At 37.9% G+C, this 17,606-nt stretch overlaps 1 protein-coding gene across 4 annotated transcripts in view; it reads right to left on the minus strand.

The window, feature by feature from the left end:
- The window catches only part of LOC117972675 (unconventional myosin-Vb-like), a 113,641-nt gene that overhangs the window by 13,163 nt on the left and 82,872 nt on the right, over positions 1-17,606 (minus strand). For all 4 annotated transcript variants that reach the window (XM_059024267.1, XM_059024272.1, XM_059024274.1 and 1 more), the window contains 10 exons: positions 10,557-10,668; positions 8,683-8,894; positions 8,230-8,386; positions 7,167-7,406; positions 6,772-7,008; positions 5,272-5,365; positions 3,681-3,826; positions 1,621-1,737; positions 339-473; positions 34-99 (listed from right to left, as the gene is read on the minus strand). In XM_059024267.1, coding sequence (XP_058880250.1) covers positions 34-99; positions 339-473; positions 1,621-1,737; positions 3,681-3,826; positions 5,272-5,365; positions 6,772-7,008; positions 7,167-7,406; positions 8,230-8,386; positions 8,683-8,894; positions 10,557-10,668 — 1,516 coding nt within the window. The remainder of the gene's footprint in view (positions 1-33; positions 100-338; positions 474-1,620; positions 1,738-3,680; positions 3,827-5,271; positions 5,366-6,771; positions 7,009-7,166; positions 7,407-8,229; positions 8,387-8,682; positions 8,895-10,556; positions 10,669-17,606) is intronic.

Here is a 17,606-nt window from a genome sequence, read left to right on the forward strand (position 1 = left end):
TATTATCTTTAATATTAATCTCTAAATCTTTACCTTTAGGCTGTTGTAGGCAGAATCTGTATCATGGTCTGGATCTGCTGTGTTCTTGTCCTCATTCCCCTACCAGTCAAAAACAAAAATGACTTCTTATAACAAATAGAATGCATCTACAGTGCAAAAAAGGAATTAGATAACTCAGATGCTTGACGAAAACATCCCTGTTTTACAGATTTGTTTTCCCAAACAGAGATCGGCAAGCGTATTATTATTTGTCACTTTGTCACACCAACTTGCAGGGCCAGCCAGGCAAGAAGATAATGGGAGTGAATTAAAAACACTTCATACAAAAAAAAGCAGACCTTTCTTTTGACCAGCTCTTCCATCTTCTCCAGGTCAATCTGTTGTCTGCGTCTCTCCTGCTCCAGATCTCTCACTCTCTTCTGCAGCTTCAGGAACACTGTTATGTCCATGGCTGCCTTCTCCATGCCCATATCCTGGGGAGTGAGACAAAGAGGGGGCTCTGGTCAAAGTACCATGGATCAAGAACAAACAGAGGGACACTGAAGAAGTTGGGAAAACTGATAACTCACTTGTATACAGTAAGTTTCAATATTCTCATTAAAAAGTACTATAAAACAATGTACCCTTCCATCGTTAATGCGTTAAATGGGCAATTGGCCCACAGTGAAAAGTTTATTTTTTGGAATCAGAGCAGAGCTGTCCATACATTTAATAACCCTTTTCCCTAAGAGATGATTAATGAAACCATTAAATAGTAAGCTTTTGGCAGCCAAGGAATCGCCCTTCAATTACAGCAACCACCCAAAACTGTTTCTTACACCTTGTTCTTACACCTCAGCTGTGAAAAGCGGATGAGGGAAAGGAAAGCAAAAAAAGGGGCGAAAGCAGGTACAATCTTGCAATAAATATACTCCACCCTTTGCTCTGAACACACCCGAAATGAATTCTCTAAAACCTAATGTGTACTAATTAGGCACACGTTGCAGAATGTTCCACTTTCTTGCTGTTCTAGGATTTCTTCCCACACAGGATAGGGATTTGGAATCTCCACTGTGTGTTGAGACCATTAAAATAGAACCTCCTATGTTTAGAGAACTAAAATAGACCCCAGTTAGTCAGGTGGATAGTCAGGTTAGTCAGGTTTGGATTTGAACGCCTCACTTCAGTATAGTATTCCATTTTTTAGAAATGAGGAGTTGTATAGTGTAAACCCCAAACATTTCAAACAAGTCGACTACAAAAAAGTAAAACAAAAAGCATTATGTGCTGCACAACTATCCTCCGCCATAAATATCCATACAGGCTAGGTACACAGACCTTAACTAAATCCCCACTTCTCTAATGCAAATCAAATGCCTCATTATTACCTACCAATAACACATATACTTACAAGACTTTCCAGAGCACTAATAGTGAGGGGTCCAAATCATTGTTTCTTAAAGTAAGAACATGTTGCTTTACATTTTGTTATATTTGATACAGTAATGTGGATTCAATGTGTTAAACACCACGACACCCCTTGAATTCTGGGAATGTTATTTTTTTTTTAAATAGCCTAATCCTATATTATTTAAAATGCATGTTGAAGACCAGGAAAAGAGTGTCCTGGAGTCCTGTTACCTCCACTTGCTGTAGGGTGTCCTCCGTGTCTCCGATCTCAGAGGTGATGGACGGGTAGTTGGAGTCTGAGCCCAGGCTGCTCTGGTTGGAGGGGTTTCTCCTGTGTCCAGGATGAAACTGGGGAAAAAAACAGAATGGGGGTAAGATTACTGCGCCTCTTTTTGGACCAGTAAAATGTATGTATAGCTCTCCATACTCTATATACTGTAGACACACTATTGCCGCCCTTGAGCTGAATTATTTACAGTAACTGTTAATATACACTGTATTATCGTTATAAAACACGCACACTGTTTTCAAACAAAAACTCCTAAATGTTCACAAAAATGTTATTTAGATGTGTTGTACTGTAAGTCAAGTGAAAGAAGTGTCTGAGGCAGTGAGAATGCTCTATGTTTGTAGGAAATTGTTTCTAGTAAGACTAGGGCTGTTGCCGAAGAGGACGTACAGTACTGTGCAAAAGTTTTAGGCAGGTGTGAAAAAATGCTGTAAAGTAAGAATGCTTTCAAAAATAGACATGTTAATAGATTATATTTATCAATTACCTAAATGCAAAGTGAGTGAACAGAAGAAAAATCTAAATCAAATCCATATTTGGTGTGACCACCCTTTGCCTTCAAAACAGCATCAATTCTTCTAGGTACACTTGCACAAAGTCAGGGATTTTGTAGGCATATAGTCAGGTGTATGATTAAACAATTATACCAAACAGGTGCTAATGATCATCAATTCAATATGTAGGTTGAAACACAATCATTAACTGAAACAGAAACAGCTGTGTAGGAGGAATAAAACTGGGTGAGGAACAGCCAAACTCAGCTAACAAGGTGAGGTTGCTGAAGACAGTTTACTGTCAAAAGTCATACACCATGGCAAGACTGAGCACAGCAACAAGACACAAGGTAGTTATACTGCATCAGCAAGGTCTCTCCCAGGCAGAAATTTCAAGGCAGACAGGGGTTTCCAGATGTGCTGTCCAAGCTCTTTTGAAGAAGCACAAAGAAACGGGCAACGTTGAGGACCGTAGACACAGTGGTCGGCCAAGGAAACTTACTGCAGCAGATGAAAGACACATCATGCTTACTTCCCATCGCAATCTGAAGATGTCCAGCAGTGCCATCAGCTCAGAATTGGCAGAAAACAGTGGGACCCTGGTACACCCATCTACTGTCCGGAGAAGTCTGGTCAGAAGTGGCCTTCATGGAAGACTTGCAGCCAAAAAGCCATACCTCTGACGTGGAAACAAGGCCAAGCGACTCAACTATGCACGAAAACACAGGAACTGGGGTGCAGAAAAATGGCAGCAGGTGCTCTGGACTGATGAGTCAAAATTTGAAATATTTGGCTGTAGCAGAAGGCAGTTTGTTCGCCGAAGGGCTGGAGAGCGGTACACAAATGAGTGTCTGCAGGCAACAGTGAAGCATGGTGGAGGTTCCTTGCAAGTTTGGGGCTGCATTTCTGCAAATGGAGTTAGGGATTTGCTCAGAATTAATGGTCTCCTCAATGCTGAGAAGTACAGGCAGATACTTATCCATCATGCAATACCATCAGGGAGGCATCGGATTGGCCCCAAATTTATTCTGCAGCATGACAATGACCCCAAACTTACAGCGAAAGTCATTAAGAACTATCTTCAGCGTAAAGAAGAACAAGGAGTCCTGGAAGTGATGGTATGGCCCCCACAGAGCCCTGATCTCAACATCATCGAGTCTGTCTGGGATTACATGAAGAGAGAGAAGCAACTGAGGCTGCCTAAATCCACAGAAGAACTGTGGTTATTTCTCCAAGATGTTTGGGCCAACCTACCTGCCAAGTTCCTTCAAAAACTGTGTGCAAGTGTACCTAGAAGAATTGATGCTGTTTTGAAGGCAAAGGGTGGTCACACCAAATATTGATTTGATGTAAATTTTTCTTCTGTTCACTCACTTTGCATTTTGTTAATTGATAAATATAAACTATTAACATGTCTATTTTTGAAAGTATTCTTACTTAACAGCATTTTTTCACACCTGCCTAAAACTTTTGCACAGTACTGTATCTGTGAATTGATAATGGCGTACCCTGGCCAGGGACGTCTCCTCCTGGAGGTTGTCGTATCTTTGCTCAAGTCGGGAATACTCCTTCAGCAGGTTCTGATAGCGCGCCCTCTCATCGTCCAGTTCAGCTTTCTGCTGGCTTTCCTTCAGTGTCTTGCTGGTGACCTGGTCTGAGGGGAGCAGGACACAGACAACAGTCACAAACTGAGCTTACAGTAGACATGACAGTTGTCCAGTACTATATATAAATATATGCATGACTCCAGAACACAGTAGTAGTCTTTCCACTTCTGTCAAAATATGGACTTTGTAAGATATTATTATTATTATTATTATTATTATTTATTATTATTATTATTATTATTATTATTATTATTATTATTATTAATTTCTTAGCAGACGCCCTTATCCAGGGTGACTTACAATCTTAAGCAAATACATTTCAATACAGTGCAGATATACTAAATAGAAATTAAATTTATTTTAAACCGAAAACTTTTCAGCAGATAAGACACTTGTTTTGGCAGGCCTACGGCCTTCATGAGCTTGTTTTATTCTCTATAGTAAGTTAACGAGGTGTCTCTTGAAACTGTTTGCTCTTTGGCTTGAATTATAAATGTGGCGGGTCATAATGAACAACTATGAAATTAAAGTTTGAGTTAACTTGTAATGCCCACAAATATTTTGCAACTAAAAAAAATAAAAATAAAAGGATGCTACAGTTTTAAAAATGCATCATAGCAGTGTGTGACTATAGTTCAACTTTGTTTCCATGTTAATCAAATCGTGGCACGCGGTTCCCAAAATATAGTCTTACACAGTAAAGCCAATCAGCTGTCTGTAGTGTGAAAAACTACGTCGGCATGAGCAACACTCGCAGTATATTGAATAACGTCTTGTGTCCATGCAAAGTTTAATCAAATTTGGGCAAATGGTTCTGTAGTTTCATTAGCCCAGCTAATCAGAGGACAAAACTGCAAAAGTTAGTTACAATGACAAAGACCTGGAAACCCCCCTAAACATTTGAGCTAATGAATGCCCACATCAGGGGAGCAGTAAAAATGTAACTGAAAATTGATTTTTACTGCTCCCCTTATTATTGTTTAGTGGAACCTTTCCTTGTTAAAGGTGTTGTTGCTAAGGTTTTAAAATGAATTCTTACCTCTGCTGTTTTCTCTGCTCCCCTTATCACTGAATGCTACCCTGCCCAACACATCTCAGTGTCTATGCTAAAAGCCAAACCTGGATGCAGCTGAATTTGTAAGCAATTTACGAACTTTTGTGGCTTCCCGCTTAAACCGTAACTATTTCTAACAAAACTTGTTGTAATGAATTATAAATGCACCCTGCTTCCACAATACTTTCACTTCACCATTAGGTCCCACAGTATCAGTGGTGCTGGCAGGTCACCTGCTGCCAGCTGACATGCAGAGACATTGAGTATCTGTGCAAGCTCACTCACCCGTATCTTAGACATAATTATTACTGGTGAGCTCTTAAATGTCTGTCACGGTTTCCATGGATCCCTGGGGAGCAATGTCCACCAAAGGGCACTACGCGAAATCCCATAAGGCTTTTTATTAACTACAAAAAAAAACATTGCCCTGGGTCTTACCTTCAGAGTCTTTAGACTGACTCAGTATTCTTTGGTTCATCTCTTCTTTGTCATGTTTCAGTAGTGCATTCTCTTCCTCGAGATCTGCCAATCTCTGCACAAAAGTAAACAAACACAACATTACTGCTGTACCTACTGGAAGATCAAGTTAGTGTTTAACCAAGAGCTCTTTCCACACCACTGAGTAAGACACAGGGTCAGGTTTCTCTTTGCAAACCCCAGGAATACTGCACTGCCACATGTGGTGGGCATTAACATGCTTCAGTCATCTTCTCTGAGGGACCCACAGCTCAGCTGGGCAACATAAGCTCACCTCCTAGCTGTGGGTGCCGAGAATCTCTACACTAGTAATTTCAGGGATTCGATTATTTCTAATTTTACAATGATTTTCACAAACAGTATTTAATTACAGTTGTTTAAAATAAATGACAACACCTTCACAAAACAGTGCATTTTCAGATAAACATTTAGGATCTTTATTTTTGTTTATCGTTTAAACCTTTAGTCTTTTGTATTATCTTCTTTATATAGGCAGGCTACATCTTTAGGGCTTTGGAGTTTCAAAACATACGTATTAAGAAACCTATATTCATTTATTTTATAAAACACCTGTCATAGGGATTAAATAATAAAAGCAATATCTCAAAGAGACTTGTCAAAAGTTAATAGGCACCCCCAAATTAGAGAGGTGTGGGTTAATGCTTATTCTGTCAGAAAGAAACGCAACAGAGACTTTATTATGTTCATTAAAAGCTGTTTTTTTTCTCTCTCTCTATAGAAGCCAGACCATCTGTACAAAAGCAGCTATCGTTTTACTTTTGCCATTTTCATCGAAAACAAGGGTATGGTTATTCCCCTGTAAAGAGGATGGAATGACAGAATCTATGACATGGGAGGTGAAGAAAGCAAAGCCTGCCACTTAGGGCTTGCCAACTCTTTGTGTGATAGCCATGACTGAATGGATTTGGGAACTTCAAAGCGCTAGAAAAAGAACCTTTGAAATATCAATGGAGGGTGGAGGCTGGAAAAAAAGTGCCACACTGAATTGTTCTTAACGTTTCCTTTTAAGCTCTCGTCCCAAAGATTCCATTAGCTCTTGCCGGAAGCATAAACGTGTTCTTGTTCATAGGAAACAACACGTTCTACAGCTATCAAAGGAAAATATATTCTTTAAAAATTGCTAACAAAATAAGTATGCCTTGCTCTTCTTTTAAATTATATTTATAACAATGTAATATGTACAGTTGCTTCCAATTCTAGGATCAACAAAAGTATTCACAGTATCATATCGTAAGAGAGGCTAGACTGTATGCAGCACCCTCCCTCTTATACAAAATACCAGTTGTATACTTACTATACTTGTTTCTCTAATGAAGATTACAGTGCCCCAGTGACTGATAACACACCATTAAAATATCTCCCTTATAAGGCAATCAGCCTGGGGTAACTGGTTCTTTTGCATTGCTTATTTGTGCAGGTTGTGGACCTGAGGTGGTCTACCTTTAGTAGATCTTCTTTCTCAGTGTAGTATATGTCCTCCAGCTGCTTCTTCTCAGTCTGTGCCTTATTCAGCTTGGTCTGGAGCCTCTGCACCTCCTCCTGCAGGCTGCTGATCTGGTTCCCTTCACCCTTCTTGCCTCGGTACTGCTCCAGCTCCTTGCGCATCTTCTCCACTTCCACAGAGTAAGCCGTGTTGGCCACACTCAGCTGCTCATTCAAGCTCTTGTACTCCTTGCTCTGGAAGGAGATAGGGAGTGGTGCATTAACAATGGGCATGGCATCTTTGTGGAAGCTGGATCTTAAGTACTAGTAGAATCCTTAGGGAGTTCTCTATAACTTTAAACAATAAGGGCTGGTTTCACAGACCCCGATTGGCACTTGTCTTTAGTCATTACCTGCTCATCCACCTTCCTTTGTAGCTGCACTATCTTGTTCTCCATGCCGACGTTGAGCTTTTTGAAGTGCTCAGCTGAGCGCGCCTCTATCTTTCGCTGCTTCAGTTCACGTCGGGCCTGCAGACGCCGGTAGGAACACTGGATCACGACGGCTGCATTTCGGGCACGCTTGAACTTCTTTCGTTCCATCCAGCCTCTCGCATACTTCTGAATGACCATTGCCTTGTGGTGCAACAAGAACTAGGGGACAGCAAAACAAAACAAAAAAAAAACTGTAATACACAAAATAAAGAGACTGAATTAAGTTTTAATGCATGTGAGCCGATGATGGCACTTCTATCGTATGCTCCTCCATAATCATATAAAGGTGATGGGACCAACAATGTATTAAGCAGTCTTGGTCCTGGCTGTATAAATGTATAAAAGAAAATCTCAGCATACGTATTTTATTTTAATTGCTTTTTCTTTTGTCTTTTTTTTTACATGTTTCTTGCTTTTTATGGTGTTAGCAATCGTTCTGAGTGATCCTGGGATCTGATCTCCATTATTGAGTTATTATTTGTCTTTAAATCTCCTTTCACCTGGCTTTACCTGAGCTTGCCTGGAGAATACCAAGTGCCAGGATTGAACAGTCTACTTTATTCAATTCAAATCATGTGCCAATCTGGCCATTCAACTTTTCTAGCCCCACCTACTCTACATTTATATAGACAGAGTTGAAAGGTCTCATTATCACATCATGTTATTTGCGCGAGATAGGCTGTCCAGAACCTTAGGATTCTCCATACAAGCTCAAAGCCAAGTAAAGGGATATTTAGAGAAAACAAAATAGTATAACTCAGTATTGGATGGACAAAACCCAGAACCATTTAAAACGTTTGCAAACAGACTTAAGGAGACAAACATAATATCCTTAACGATGAGAGGTCCAGCTGTTTCCACAAAGATCTAACTTCTCCAACCGCAAAAGGGCAGCCGCTACTCCTTAATACGCAGACCACTGTCTCTCCCACTATAGAGTCAAAGATGCAGCAGTGGAACTAGAACCAATTATAATCCTTACCTCATGGTAAAGCTGCCTGACAGACATGCCTCTCGCGTAAGCCTGGATGGTAATCGTGGCGTTTCGAATCTTCAGGTAGGCCCTGCGGACACGCAGCATCCTGTACTGCTTCTGGAACACAATGGCGGCTCGTGTCTTCCTAAGCTGATCCGCCAGTCTGCAAGTGGAAACATACAATGGCATAAGAGCATTATTGGTTTAAGAAAAAAGGGTGGTTGTTTAATTGTTTAATGAACTATGTGAAGGTGTTATCTTTTGCTGAAACAGGCTGAAGATACCAAGGTTATTTGTCTAGGTCAGCCCCCGCATGTTGGTTATTTTTGCCACCAGACATGTTCCCCCTATGAGTGGAATGAGCTTCACAAGACCCTTTTATTCCTAATGTGTGGTTTATGTATCCCCACAGATTTTGGTCCACTTGAGCTAGAATTACCCATGAGGCATTTGACTGACCTGCGTGCCAGATAGCCACGCCCATATCTCTGCATTGTCATGGCGGCCTTCTTGATCTTCCTGTACTTCACTTTCTGCAGCCAGCCCCGAACGCTCTTCTGGATCATGATGCAGGCAAAGCGGAACTTATCTGCTCGTAGCTTCTCCAGGTAAGCAACCTGACCAGCGCGAAAGAAGATCTTGGTTCTTCCAAACTGGAACTTGTCTGGATCCTGTCGAGGAAAATCAGTCCTTATAATCCTATATGCTATTCATTATAACCTCATTTGAAGTTGTATGAACTGAGGTCGAACTTCTACCAACATCATACTTTATAGTAATTCCCTGGCAGATACAAACAATTGTAAACCTTTTATGAAAGTCCTTCGGAACACCTTCCTTTTTAAGCTGTCTTGTAAACCGTGTATTGCCATTTTATATGTAAAAATGCAATTTACTGGATGGATGGATGGATGCTTCCACTAATAGTGATGTGCATGCAAATAGATACACATATATTAATGTGGGAGACTTATCAGTTATATTAATACTGTATGAAATGTCCAGTAGGCATGCTTTTGTTCCATGCAGAAGGCACTGATGTAGTCAGTATTAATACCTAAAAACTTAAAAAAAAAGATAAACAAATTCTTATTCAGTAGACACATAGCAGCAGAACACTGAAACGTTCCTCACATCATAATTATAGTGAAACCAGTCAAATAAACTGTGGTTAAGCGGGTGTCTCGATGACACTTCTACAAAGGAAGACTTTCTGAGACTACAGAACTCCCTGGACAGGTAGGTGCTGATGGCAGGGAGATAGAGACGGGACTGACACAGTACGGATACTGTCAACTGTTCAGCAATGTTAAAAAATGCATAAGGGAGCTTGCAAAACAGGGCTATCTAATAAACAGGCAAAGAGCTTTTATTTTCAGGTTCAACTCATACGGTTTCAAAAGAACAGAAAAAGGTCTGAGAGTTGCAGTCAATGTACAAAAACTAGGAGGCATTCAGGATCTCAAATGTGTCACATGCACCGTCTGGTTAACTGAAATGGATCAATGACACATTTACCAGTGTGCACCACTAAGCAATGGGATTTTAAATGTCCTTGGTATGAGATGCACAGAGTGCGTCTTGCTTACAATCTATCATTTTCCTGTCAATGTGGCTAATTTATTATTTTAAAGTCTAGCACCTAAATAAGCAAGTGCAACAATTCTTGCTACAGCTATTGATGTTCAACGGGGCATAGCAAAATACCAATATATTACTGTATACTAAAAATCCCAAAGTATTACTGTATACATTACTAAAAAGCTCCATCTATCCCTCTCACACTACTGCTAAATATCCCGGAGCTGATGATACTGTCTTTTAATATGTGGTTTACTTTCCTAAAGCTGTGCAATGAACAATTTTCAGAAAAAGCTTGGCAGAACTGTGTATGCTTTTCTATCTATTGAAATTGGATGATATACATAAATAATATGTAATTTCAAAATCTAACCACCAAAATCTAAATCAAGTAAAATTACTGAATTCCTCTTGAATTCTTGGAATGAAATTGAGAACAAGCAGCTGTTGATACTGAGTGGTAATTATTTTCCAAATATTCATATGTATTAAAATGATAGACCCTCGGATATATCTAGGAAGAGTGACCTCAACCAGACCTTGAAAACACCACACAGTTAAAAAAAGCCACAGTCCAGAAAAGGCAGTTTGTTCAGACTCCATAGGACAACCAAAGTAGCAACAAACTAGAATACTGCTTCTACCTTTCCCTCATTATTCATTTATTTTATGTTATGGTGTTTCCATGCAAGCCCCAAAAGGCACTGCTGCACAGGTAGAAATGTGTATAGTGAAAAACAGAGATAACCCACCTTCACCAGGTTCTCCAGCAGATTCTTGCAGGTGAGCTTTTTGTCCGAAAGAACAATTTCCTTCTTTTTCATCAATACTCTGTATCTGTTAAAGAAGTCAGCGTATGTCCACCTGGAAAAGCACAGAGGGAAAATGTAAACTTTATTTGTCAACTTATCAGAATTTGAAAAGCTGCTTTGTTGGTTTAAAAAAACAAATTCTACTAAACATTCAATGAGATGGAAGCACTCGTTTATAGAACAGCGATTCCGGCTGCAGCACAAAACAACACAATGCAAAAATAATTATTCATATCAAACCAGGAATACACTAAAGGCAGGACCACACTCAGTACAAATACACATTAAAAAAATATCAAGTCAGGACCACACTCAACATAGACTTTGCAGCAACTGCTGACTTACCACAGGACTCAGCAGTTAACAAAGGTCATTCTGTCATTTTTGAAACAGCAAAATCCTGTCTGCTTTGTAGACATCTGTTCTATTACAAAATACAATTTAAAGGTCTACAATATTGTCCTAATGGAGTGCATTTTCATTTGCTGGAATTCCATTTGGCTGAAGAGACAATTGTTATACTGATGTAAAACAAAACACAAACAATTCAACAGGAATAAAAGTTCTACATTTCAACATTTCAACATAGCTATCTGACATTTACGAATTTGCAGATGTCAAAGCGTGGTAAATGTGGTACTTCACCTTGAGACTGTAAACCTGAATAAATAAACACATTTAAGGACACATGAAGGTTGGGCATGTCGTTTATAAATGTTTGCAATGTTATTTGCATGGTATTAAATATTCTGAAAGTTAAACAGAACTTCAATTACTGTTGCCCTGGATTGAGAGGCTGAATTTACCAAGCAGCTTTGGAATGTAGTTCATGAAAAGAACACTGCCAGCTTTATCAAAAAATGTTATTTATTATTATTATTATTTATTTATTTATTATTATTATTATTATTATTATTATTATTAATAATAATAATAATAATAATAATAATATATTAGGCTTCCAAACAAGAATGGCTGGGGAAGCCTATTGTTATTTTAAAGATTTTTATTTTTATTATTATTATTATTATTATTATTATTATTATTATTATTATTATTTCCAAAACTTCAAACTGCTCCTGCTTGACCGCCATGTAACCAATCAATGGGTTGAATACAAATCAGATGCTGAAAAATTGCGCTCCTGCGTCAACCAAGATGGCAGCCTGATGCATTTTTTTGAAAAACCTTTCAAAATGTTCTTCTTGGGAACCGGTGAAGTGATCGAATGGCATGTATCATCAAGAACAAAATCTGCTTCAAGTTTGCAAAGCCTAAGTTGCTGCGATAAATTTTAATATCAAAATGGCTGCCACCAAATTCACAGAAACGTGCCCCAAACATCAAACTGCTTCTGTTTGAAAACTGTTTAACCAACTAACTCTGAACTTGGTAGGCATCATCTTGGGAACAGTGGAATTCAAATAGGGCAAAATTGTGTTCTTTGGCAAAACAAGATGGCCGCCAGGCCTACATTTTCTTCTTAAAACCACTTCAGTTGAAAAACGGTTTATTTGATTAACTTCAAAGTTGACAAGCATCATCCCTCTTCAATACAATTGACTTTTTCAAAAATGGTGTTTGTGCATAAACCAATATGCCCGTCTGACGCATTGCTTTAAAAACCTTTCAAAATCTTCGATCAAATGTAAAACTAGCTTTTAACTCCTGACAGAGTGCAGATTAATGGTTAATATGGAACACATATAGGAACCCATATACTGTATGCTCTATTCAAAAATTGCCTTGACCGTGACCTTTGACCACTCCCTAAGGTCAAATGCAAAACTAGCTTATAACACCTTACATTGCACATAGGATTACGGTTACTATGGAACACAGATAGGAACCCATATATGCTCTATTCAAAAATTACCTTGATCATGACCTTTGACCTCTCATTAAGGTAAAATGTAGAACTAGCTTTTAATTCCTTACAGAGTGTATATAGTGTCATGGTTACTATGGAACACAGACATGAACCCATATATGCTATATCCAGAAATGACCTTGATAGTGGCCTTTGACCTCTCCTTGAGGTTAAATGTAAAATTAGCTTATAACTCCTTACAGTGTGTAGATAGGGTCATGATTACTATGGTGTTTAAAGTTATAAAGTATCATGAGATAATGAACTAATGGCTTGCCAAAATGTCCAACTGGTACTAAGTCATAAAACTGCCTGGCAGTTCTACTTATTATTATTATTATTATTATTATTATTATTATTATTATTATTATTATTATTACTACTACTACTATTACTATATAATTTACTAAAGCTCCACACCAAGAAGTGAGGAATTTCACTCCAACACAGCCTCACGGGATACAAAGATTAAACTCATTTTTCACAGAATTTGACCATGTTGTTGAAACCCTCGAAGGCAACCGTGACAGGGATCATACGAGTGTGCAGTGTAAGTGGAGAGAAAGCCACAAAGCCCAAGTACTTTTCAATCGCTTCAGGATAGAGAGGCTAAAACCATGGGGCTGCCCAAAGGAATGGCAGCACAATTATACTGAAAGATTAAAAAAGAAATTATATATATATATATATATATATATATATATATATATATATATATATATATATATATATATATATATATATATATATATATATATAATAATCTTATGTTTTTCATTAACTGTTTACATCCCCCTTCCTTCAGGTAAAAATGTAATTTAAATCTGATTATGATATCTGTCAGTTTGAGAATACTGACAGTACCGACACATTACTTACAGTACATACAGAATTTGAGTGTCGAGTTGGTAGCTGCAAAGTTTGTACATATTACTCTTTCCTTTTTAACCTTCTAAGGTGGATTTCTTTAATTAACACAATCTGAAAAAAGGGTGCTAATAAAATGCATTAGATAGATAGGCCTAATATTGATTTAGTTATAAAACGAATGCTGAATAAGATGTCTGTATTATAAAGTGCCAATGCAGCCTTTCTTCAGTTCAAATACTGTATCAAAAGGAAGAGACAGAAATGGAAGTTAGACTGAGAAGTTGTTTACAGTTTGAACAACACGTACTGTATTTACTGTAGAAATATTGCATGAATCACTACTATAGGAAATTGGGGGACATGCTGTAGGAAAGTAATATCCAAAGCGCGTTATAATCGAGATATGTTTTTACTATGGTCTGGTGCCCTTGGTCATGCACATCATTGTATTTACTGCATTATGTACAGTGCAATCAGGTATGGGAATATATACTTCGCATTAGCTCATGGTAACAAACACTTGGATGCTCAAAACTGAGCTCCCATGTTCTCTGTACAATACACACTGTATTTCGTATTTATTCCATCAATATCAATAACTGGGAAATCTGTTCTCAGCACAATGTGATAATATTGATAATAAGTAATCCACATTGTTGAATTGATATAACTGGTGATATATTGTGCGGTACTGCAACAGAAAGAATGACCATTCAAGACTCTTGTACTCGCCTACCGATGCCTTGACCAGACTGCACCCAGCTACCTCCAGACCCTCATCTCCCCCTACACCCCCACCCAACCTCTCTGCTCTGCCTGCACTAGAAAACTGGCTGTACCTCCTCTATGCTCCCCTGCCTCCAGAGCCCGGTCCTTCTCCACCCTCGCCCCGCAGTGGTGGAATGACCTTCCTATGGATGTCAGGGCTGCGCAGTCCCTGACCACCTTCCGGCACCTCCTCAAGACACACCTCTTCAGACAACACCTGTAAAACTCAACTCTTCCCTTCTGGACTATATAGCACTCTGCCTTTAATGCACTTTAACTTGCACTTACCTGCTCCCTAATTTACTGTATTTAATCCTGCACTTAACCCAATCTGTAGTATTTTGTATTTCACTTGCACTCGTATCTAACCCTGATGTAACTATCAACACTGTAATCTGCTCTTGAACTGCACCGATATCAAATCGTATTGTGTTTTGTATTTGCTCTTATTAGGACTGAAGTCAATGTATTTTGTATCTTGCTCTTAATTGTACTGTAATTCTTGATATGTATTTTTTGTATACAACTGTAAGTCACCCTGGGTAAGGGCATCTGCTAAGAAATAAATAATGTGTGCACTATAAATACATGAACATGCGCACCCAACCACATATATTCAAAAAGCATGACGACACACAAAAACAACTGCATAAACAAAACATACATTTAAATATACAGTTGATGACTTCATCCCCTTTGCATAGTCTTTCCTTATGAAAATAGTAATTTCTCAGTTCTTCTAGAACAACTTGGTATAGTGTGAAATGAGAACCTAAGAACATTAGAAAAGTTTGGGAATGAGAAGAGGCCATTGAGGTCATCAAGGCTCACTCCTTCTTAGAACACCATGGGCAGGATTTTCAAAAAACAGTTATTTATCGAACTCACGGTATAGTAACAAGAGCTTTAGTAGCTCTCATTTTCAAACGAAATTTGCTAATTAAATAAATTTGTTAATGCTTTGAAATTGAGTCGATGAGGTCATTAATGAACGCATTTCTCATTAAAAAGATTGTCGCAGGTCACGTACATCACTGCCTGTGTCAATGACTAGATAAGGGAAACTCAAAATGCAGTTAACAAGATCAAGAAAAAATAATGGAATCAGAATTCGCTGTTATGGAAACTACTAGCGTACAGACGGCTCTCCCACCAGCGAGCAGCAGCCAGATGGAAATAAAAAATAATTGTAATATCTAGTGTGTGTATAATTTGTAAACTTAATTTAATATTGTGCATTTTGTCATGCAGCATGTACAAATTACTATATACAACTATTTTAATGTGCATTTTGCAATCTTATTTTGGATGGGGGCGGGGATAAGTCATCCTTGTAGATTGGTTGGAATTTATTTTCTTATGTTGACATATACTTTTGTATGTATTTTAGTATGTACGATTGTAGGCTATAAATAAATACGTTTGAAGTTGTCAGCTATATTATACATTTATACCATGTATGTAACACTTCATTATATATTTATTAAGCTTTCAAAAATTGATAGAACTCCCAAACCCAATATTTATTTATAATTAATTGCTCAGTGAATTCCTCTAATCATGCATTTTCTCTGGTACTCTTTGCTCGCCTCTGCGATAAATAAGTAGCCACCGAACACTAACAGTATTATAAGAACATAAACGTGTGAAGGTGAAAGTGTACATTGTACATAAATTGTGGGGGGAGTATGACAGCATTACAAATACTTTTAGGCAAAATCCAAGTCAATGATCTCGATCACATTCCTAGTGGATCTGTGTGTACTTGTACGCCTGTTCTTCGTTCTTGTGTGGATAAGACACAGGTGTCAAAAGCCAAGGAACCACTGCAAATCCACAATCACATAAAGACAATTTATTGTAATGTCTAATATGCCGTTTTCTATACCAAGATTTCATTATTTACACTTAGGTTATTATTTGTATAATTTAAATAAGATCTACAGTGAGGTCAGCTGTCATATAATGTACGTATGCAGAATTCAAATAGGCTACAGTTGCAGTGATAATTTCTTGATAGTCAGACGTGCCACTTCTGTATCTGTATGTGTGCGTCTGTCCTTCCTTTCCCTGGTTGTTGCTTGTAATGTGTGTGTGTGTATCATGTGTAACTGTAAACGAGTTAACTGCTGTGTAAACTTGACACAATGTCACTACTAATCGACAGACCTGAAACAAGATATTGGTTTGGTTGCCTGAGAATGTACGAGCTTAACTAGTTTGAAACAATATAACAACTTGAAGTACTTGACTAAATGGCCGGAGATACGATTTAGAACACTGTCAACACTAGTTTTTCAAAACCTTTTCTTTCCTTTATAGTAATTTGTGAATGTAAAACTGGGAATGCAATGCCTGTTTTTTTTTTTTTATAGCAATGCAATTTACTTAATGTGTCGGGAATCAGAGACCTTCTCTGTCAAAGTCCAGAGCTGCACTTAAATAAGGTTGATTCATGCATTTATATCTTAGAGTTTTACTTATTTTAAGTTTGAAGTATTACTGAACTGTACTTTTATGTAATTTTCTAGTTGGCTACAGAAACAAAAAGCAAAACGTGTAAGAAATGCTTATGGTTTAAAATAAAATATATGTAATTGCTTTAAATGATCCTGTTTTTTTGTTTGTTTGTTTGTTTGTTTTTTTTAGATGTGTTTGGGGGGATTTGTGGCAGTTGGGAAATATTCCATGACAATTTAAGTCCTGGCTAAAATATGTTCATAACTACAAATATTGAATTATCTGGGTAGTAAGAAATCAGCTCTGGTCCTGTACACTCTCCCTCTGTATCATCGGCATCACAGACGCGGTCTGTTTCAAGGTGAGTTATATACTCTTTCGTTAATTAAAACTCTCCTTTTCCAAGTGCAAATTAACTCCTGATAAATTATGACAATTAACAAGGATTTGCTTTTAAATTTCCATGCAAACAAAAGAAACAGTCGCAAGAAGCACTCCTCGTTAAGATATTAACATTATTTCGTAAATCAACATAATTCCGGAAATCACATTAGCACGATTATTTAACAACAAAAATAGGCAAAACAACTGCTTGAAAATACCCAAATCAATGCTACATACCTATTTGTTGATTAACACTGGAGTTATCATTTACTACCTTTTGAAAATCCGGCCCATGTGTCTCTACTTAGAGTATATAGTTTAATAGGAGTTCATTGTTTATTGATTGTTACTAGTGTTTTAATTGTTACTACTTTACGTGGTAGGGCGTTCCATGCATTTACAGTATAACACTGTAAAAAAGTGCTTCCTGACTTCTGTTCTAAACTTGCTTTTGCTCAATGTCCATTTATCCTCTCTCGGCCAACTCTATCAAAGTTTTCCTGAATAATATATTTTTATATATGTATATGTTAAGAGTCACTTTGTATCATGTTCTGTTTCAGCCATCACATCCTGATGACTTTTTAAAACTCAGAATTTTACAGCACCCCAGCAGCCTCAACAGAGCTGTAGGGAAC

The sequence above is a fragment of the Acipenser ruthenus genome, chromosome 1, assembly GCF_902713425.1.
Source record: "Acipenser ruthenus chromosome 1, fAciRut3.2 maternal haplotype, whole genome shotgun sequence".
NCBI classification, from domain to species: domain Eukaryota; kingdom Metazoa; phylum Chordata; class Actinopteri; order Acipenseriformes; family Acipenseridae; genus Acipenser; species Acipenser ruthenus.